This window comes from Trachurus japonicus, chromosome 4, assembly GCF_045865225.1.
Source record: "Trachurus japonicus isolate A0001 chromosome 4, Traja_1.0".
Classification (NCBI taxonomy): Eukaryota; Metazoa; Chordata; class Actinopteri; order Carangiformes; family Carangidae; genus Trachurus; species Trachurus japonicus.
The window spans coordinates 19,303,982-19,311,445 of NC_140910.1; the positions used below are offsets into that span (position 1 = coordinate 19,303,982).

The 7,464-nt window shown below is 39.8% G+C and overlaps 1 protein-coding gene across 5 annotated transcripts in view; it reads left to right on the forward strand.

Annotated features, from left to right (window-relative positions):
• tsc22d2 (TSC22 domain family 2) overlaps nt 1–2,812 on the forward strand; it is a 38,166-nt gene extending 35,354 nt beyond the window's left edge. For 4 of the 5 annotated variants that reach the window (XM_085774559.1, XM_085774558.1, XM_085774563.1 and 1 more), the window contains one exon: nt 141–2,812. In XM_085774559.1, coding sequence (XP_085630685.1) covers nt 141–473 — 333 coding nt within the window. In that variant the 3' untranslated portion in view covers nt 474–2,812. The remainder of the gene's footprint in view (nt 1–140) is intronic. The other variant, XM_085774561.1, reaches the window with a different exon arrangement.
• The last annotated feature ends 4,652 nt before the right edge of the window (nt 2,813–7,464 follow it).

A 7,464-nucleotide genomic window follows, 5' to 3' on the forward strand; every position in this document is an offset into this window, starting at 1 on the left:
ATACAACCCCACTTTAAAAAAAATGATACTATCCCTTTAAGACGTGGTCAGCTGACGCACAAGTTACACAACTCTGAGGAAATGAAATAACTTTTGTCTCCCTTTTTCTTTTTTCTTTTTTCTTGCCTCCTTCTTCTCAGGACTTGGTGAAGAGCCACTTGATGTACGCCGTTCGCGAGGAGGTGGAGGTGCTGAAGGAGCAGATCAAGGAGCTGTACGAGAGGAACTCGGTGCTGGAGCGCGAGAACGCCGTGCTGAAGTCGCTGGCCAACTCGGAGCAGCTCAACCAGCTGTCCAGTCAGCTGGTCCAGGGCAGCAGCGGCGGCAGCAGCACGTCGCCGCCGCTGCAGCAGCAGCAACAGCAGCAACAACACCACCCGCTCGTCACAAACAACAACAACAACAACGCCCCCTTAGCTCACCACGAAGGCAGTCAGAGCGTCCCCCACCAGCCCAACATCACCTCGGCGTGATCCCCTCCCTCGCCCACACACAACCTCTAGTTCACACGCTCAAACACACACCTTCCATGGACTGGAGTGGAAGATCCTGTTAGAAAAAGACAACATCTACTACCGTCCCCTTTAGCTCCATAAAGCAAAAAAAGGCTCGGCTCTGCTGCGTTCAGTATGTTCCATTTTAGGAAAAAAAATCAGCATCAGCAACATCTTTGTTTGCCAACCAAGAGCCATGCTGCTTCAGTGTGTGCGCGCTGCCATCACCGGGCCTTCGCATTATTGAGACATTTACCACCCTTTGAAACGTCTTATTCTGGCCCTGTGCTTGGCTGCAGGAGGAAAGCTGAAGAAAAGGAGAGAAAGAAGGAAGAGGAGGGGGCAGGGGGAGCCGGTGCGCACCGTAAAACTGCATGCCCCTCTTGTTAAGGAGGAGGAAGGGGGAGTGGGGGCAAAGGGCATAGGGCATAAGAGAGCTCTATTTGTTGGGGGCAACAAGTGGTGGAAGAGGACGGTGCCTCTGTGAGAGAGAGGGGGGGTGCCAGCGTGACGACGAGGGTCCTATAAAAACACCCAGCAGGGACTGTCCTCCCCAGTATCTCTACCCCACATCACTCCAGCGCTGGAAGAGGCCAGAGGACCGAGGGAGAAGTTGCGGGGGTGGGGGGGGGCGAATCGACCTCCCTGAGCGGTAGGAGGACGCCAGCAGGGCGCCTCAGCTTGAGCGGAGCGAGTCGAGCGCCTCGGCTTGTTATATGCTGCAACAAACGCTTGTGTTGTTTTCTCAGAGCCACCGTACTTTGACATGAATCATAATACCTTTTTCATTAGTTCAGTTTTAGTATTTGCATTTATTTATTTCAGGGCTGCTATTTTCATAATGTAAATGAACAATGTCAATGGAGATTATTAAAAACAAAAAAGAAACCTTTCTCTTTGGTCTTTTGGTATTTTAGAATCTGCCAGGTATAAAATTCTAGTCTCTTGCAACAAGTAGATCTCAATAAGTAGGCAATAAGTTCCATAATAGACTTTTTTTCTTCTCATGAAATAGTGCTAACACTAAAGCCGAGCTTGCATTAGGTGAGATCCAGGTTGAATGTATATTTTGTAAAGTGTAAAGTATTACGAGCAAAGGAGGGGTTTGTACAGGAGAACACCTGTTAAGGTTATGAAATATGTGATGGGATGTTTTGATAAAGAAAACTATTAAATAACTTTTTCTAGACTTTCTTTGTCAAAACAAAATAAAAATAAAAAACAGAAAAGAATTTGGGGGTTTGGTTGCGGGGATGAAAAGCTGTGAAAATTGTTCGACCTACTTTATAACCAAAGACGCAAAGCTGTGTAAGTTTTTTTTTTTTTCTTTTTTTCTCCCATTTTTAAATGCACACTCATATTTTTTTTCTACTCTCTCCATCCCTATATTTTGTTGCTGTTTTGCATGTTCTGCATGATCTATAATCAAACCACTTTCTTACCTCATGTTTTTATCCAGCACTCTTATTTTTTTTTTCTGTCAAGTTGTCAGTCTGTGAATGATTGTGAGAGGATTTATGAAAGAGAACGAGGACAGAGAGGGTGGAGTAAGTAGACGAGGGTGATAATTTAATAATAATAAAAAACAAAGAATGGAAAGGTGTTTGTGTTGGCTGGAGGAAAAGGACTTCCATTAGTCAGAAAAAGGAGCCATCTTTTGTTTTGTGTTGATTATCATATGCAGAGAAAAGGTATTTGTTACATTGCAAAATTTTAATGTATTAAATGAATGCAGCATTTAGAATATCGATTGTAGTGTATCAACACTTTCGCTAACAAAGAAAAAAAATTACAACTAGACGACAATATCCACAAAACAAAACAAACGGAAACTATTAAACATTTCACAACTTAAAAGCTGGAACCCAGTGGATTGTGTATGAGCATATTATGGGATGTCCTGTCTGTGTCACGTCTTTGTGCCTCCTGTGCCGTCGCCTGCTGTCGTCAGGCGATCCGGTTTCTTTCTCTGTGGCTTAGAACCAAACCAAAATGCTTGGTAATTGTACAATCAGTCATCTTTCTACAGGATGGACTCTTTGATTTCCCCCTTTTCCTTTCTTTCTTTCTTTCTTTCTTTCTTTCTTTCTTTCTTTCTTTCTTTCTTTTCTGTTTGCAAACAGGCTCATTTGTTCTCTGTTAAAGAGTTTTCTTTCTGTTTTTCTTTTGTTTTGAAGGAGATGCCGCGTACATGCCAAGTGTACTGTATGAAAGTGATCACTGAGCCTTGGAGAAAATATCTTAACAATGCCCTTGTAATGTGCTGTTCAGACGATTTTAGTTTTCAGTCAGAAATAAATTACTGTTTTATTAAGAAACTGTCTTTGTTTGCTTTTATTACTGTGCCTCGACACACCACTCCTTTATTACATTTTGTAAATAAAATAAAATCCCAATCAATGGCCTTCGATACACTAAATGTCTTTGAACGTTTAAAAAACTTAAAACACAGAATATTTAACATTTAAAAGTCTTTCAAGTTTCAGTACAACATAGTAGGACTTCACATCACAACAGATAATTAATTTGTCTCAGGAGGAAACATGCAGGCGTTGCTAACAACAAAGGCTCTACACCTTTCAAAGATGAAGCAGCTAAATGGAATTCAGCCGCTGCTTACGTTATTATTATTTATACCAGTAGTTTTCCACCAGTGAATGTCCACGTAGAAGCCGAAATTAGTCTGTCAAAATAAAGCTAAAGGTCTCTGTGGGTGTGAATTGCAGAGTAGATGTTATCAGTTTAGTTGAGTGTTTTGACAGGGGGATGTGCTGTGCACACACTGTAAATGTACGCACCACCTGTTAGAGGACAAAAGGATTTTTGTAGGTACTAAGTAGGAAAATCCTCACAATACAGACAAGAGATTAACCAAAATAAAGACTTGAAATCAACATCTTCAGGGAAAATGTCACATCTAAAGAGTAGGTGTTTGTCAGTTTGGGGATTATTTCAGTATGTTTGACAATAGTAATATGCAGAAGAGTGAGAGTGAGGCTATTAGTATAATCATCTTATTGCCAATTAATGAAAATGGCAACAGACTCTTGAAAAAGGAAAAAAATCGGACATGACAAGAACAATAAATGAATGAATGTATAATTAACATGAACAATATTCCCATTCAGTCAGTTCAATGACTTGGTCATAATAAAGTCAGTCAGCTTTTAACCACATCCTCTTTTCTCAGTTCCTCAGAACTACAGGAGAATAAGAGAAATATGATCATCTGTTTGGGGGAGGTCATTTTTCCAAGGAGGAGGTAAGTGGATCCCATCTGTTTACAGTGGTTTTTTTGTTTTTGTTTTTTACATAAAACAAACCAACCGTTTTCTTCGGAAGAAGGAACCTGAAGATGATACGTGCACAGACAGAGACCAAGCGCCATTAGTCATCCTAGTCCTCCGGGCAACACTTCACACTTGTCCAGAAAGGTGGTGATTTTCAAAGCAGCTCTGGTATGAAGCATGAAGTCCTTCATCATCATCACCAGACAGATATACATCTCTGCTCTTTGGCGCCCAGATCTTTGCCACTGTGCCCCTTTATATCCTTTATTGTGTAATGTTGCTGTTGTATTCTCTTCTTAGGTGTGCACTGACTCATTGTTGTGTTTGGCACCGACTCTCACACGTTTGCCACGTCTTGTGTTGAAGTGTGAATGCACACTTGCCTATCAACAAATAGAAGACACGAAATTCATATAATGACTCTGGTGATCAGGTTCACTGCACATAACCTGCATACCGTATATAGTTGTCAGCATACCTATGTAATGATGAATGTTTGATGTAAACAATCCTTTGAGTTGCTGATCATTTTGTGTCGTACCAGTGGTAGTAACTAATGTGTTATACGCTCAGAGACAAATACTATTGGTAGAACAGATACAGCAAAACCAAAAGTGCATTTTTTCCAGATATCAGTCAATCCAAGTTTATTCATAAAGCACTTTACAACATCTGGAGTGATGATAAAAGATACAAAATAAGGAATGAAGATTAACATTAAAACATTAAAAACATATTCAGAGACATATGAAAACGGGAAGATGTCAGATGTTGGTAACCTTGAGAATTTATTGGCCTCAGTATTGCATTCATCCATTTTTTTGCCCAATTTCTCCATTATAATCCTGTATATCTTTGCCTAATTACCTTTTTTCCCCCACTAAAGTTGTAAAGTGAATTTTCTGTAATAGCCATGTAACATAATTGTGCTTAGGGGACTGTAGACTCTACTATTTCCAAAGTAACTTCAGCTTGTTAACAACATTGACAACTTTTGCTTTAGGCAGCCTGTAGTCTATCTATCTCTGTGTATCTGCTGCACAAATACACGTGGCCTCATTAATTCCCATCTTACATAACTTTGATTGACAACAGAAACACAAAAGTTGTAAGACGACTGGCCTGTTCCAAACTTTTCAAGGAAAACAAGAATCAGCAACTTTCTAAGTAATTGAGTCACAATGTCAACTCCCATCTTCTTCATGCAAACTACGCCCTCTGAATTAAACTGCCTTTCATTCTTAACGCTTATTTTATTACCAGTCCATAATCATTGCATCATTAAGGCACCAATGTGTTGCACTTGTTTACGATATGCTGCACAAATCACTGTCTTCCAAGATGCACTGATGTCTCTGTTTACAGGTGCCACCATGTGAGTTCAATTTCCCTTTTAGACTTTTACAAAGTTACTTATAATCTGATCAACTGTTATTTATTCTCTACAGAAAGCTAGACCGGCACTTCACTCTCATTCTTCGATCAGAATCTGGGTTGACTTTTGGACTTTCTTAGATTTGTACTAGAACATTTTTTGGCATTACTATTTTTAAACTTTTTCATAATGTCAAAAATCTTGTTAGTTTAGAAATTTCTCTCCGACCCCGACAGTGCCTGCAAAATTATGGTCATATTGTGTTGCGTAACATGAACAAAAGGCACTTCAGAATTAAAAATAGAATGTAACACTAGTGAATAGATTTCTTATGACGCAAATTCATCATTTTGGTTCCAACATAGCGCATTCTCCACCACACATATTTCATGCTTCCTGTCTATTAAGCGGACATGATATGAGTAGTTACATTTATGTACATATGTGGGCTACATGCCATATATTATCTATAAAGGAGCAAACAACAAAGGCAGCTTCAGGCTCCAACTGGCATATTGAGGCAAACTAAAAAAACAGGACAAGCTGGGCTCTGCGTCACTCACAGATCTTCCTATTCACCTACTTTCCACCCCTCGTGTTGCAGCAAGTCACAGCTGTGAGTCACCGTGGCTCAAACCGAATTGCGGTATGAGCGGGGAGTGTTTTCTACGTCACTGTGAGCATGTAGGGTTTGGTAATTTCAAAACTATGAATGAAAGATAGAAACTATAATCAACTTTTCTATCTTTGTAACTTCAGTTTTAGATCCGGTCATGCCCTGACTCCTGACATATAACAGGAGTCACACAATAATTGAATTATACTAGAAAATAGCTCTCTAATGGGTGGCATAACAAGAAAACAATTTTAACAATGTGATGTGTATGTATACTACGTATGCTCTCTGTGTTTGCATATTTCCCAAGAGCAAAGAGTGAGTAAAAGACATTCAGATTCCCCCTACATGTTAGCAAATGCCAATTGTGCAATGTTCTTGTACCAGAGAATGTCCAGTGTCATATAATGTCACAGAGCACAGGGGAAGGAAGTCTTATGTAATCTCTGTGTGGAGATTTGTTCTTTGCAGGAACTGCCCACAATGTGTGTGAGTGTGTGAGCGTGTGCATGTGCTTGTGTGCATGTGTGTTCATTTGACAAGGACAATTACTCACCATTCAGCCATCTGCAGCCACGCCTAGCAATTACTGGGGATGATATCCACTGTTACGCTGTCCTGACTCACCACTGCCATCAAGCGATGAGCCTGATTCATGTGACACGGTGCACATGGAGTCAACACACAGTTCAGGAGCTGTGGTGCCATCATGTGGGTATGATATGAAAGTAGCTAATTGGGGGACAGCGGGGAAGAGAAGTATTGTAGGCAATGCATGTCTTCTGGAAAATATATTAAATTGGTTTACTGTTTAGTTTAGTTTAATAAATCTATTTGTATCAGGGACAATGTACAAAATAACATAGTCTCGAAATGAGAAGAGATGCCTTGTTTAGCTTACTAGCTACTTTCCATCCGTACTGCAATGTAATAGCCTATGCAATGTAATCCATACTGCAATGTAATATAACATGACAGAAGTGTTTTTATTTTTTCCATATCCATATCCTCCTCTGTCTGTGCCTTAGTTAGTGATATTTGCACTTGAACAACACAATGTTAAAGATTTTTGAAATTTTTTGCCTTGTGACCTCTAAAAAGTGGCATGTAGTATAGCCTAGTAATATTTTGGATATTTAGTAACCATAGAAAGTTGGTTTAAAAAAAAGTGGCAACAACTAAAAGAGGGACCAGGAGCAGCAACAACAACAAATCTTATGATGTGCCAATCTCAAGGGCCAAAAAAGTCCAATATTTTGCTGATTACACCTGTAATTTAAGCTACTTCTTTGTGATCATGTGTTCATACAGGCTTTTACAGTTGTGTTTGGTAAATTATAAGTTGCTCCACAACACATTTAATTACTCACCATGTAAAACGTGTTTGAGTTCAAATTGGGGGCAGCAGTTTGCAATACCACTTTTTGACAGCAGGTGGTAGCATTGACCGAGTTTCATTTATAAGCAGCTGTGTTAATTTGTAAAACTTCTATTAGTCACAATAAAGGTGTTGATAAATTCATTTCAGCGCACGTACACTTTGAAAAAAACAAAAACAAAACACGGCTTATACACAGGGTTAAAAATATAAGAAATAAACGGTGGGGGTGAAATTGACATTATGGTTAAAAAGTGGGCAGACAGGGCATAAACACTATGCGGTTGTTAAGGGCCACAGCCGTCAGGTGG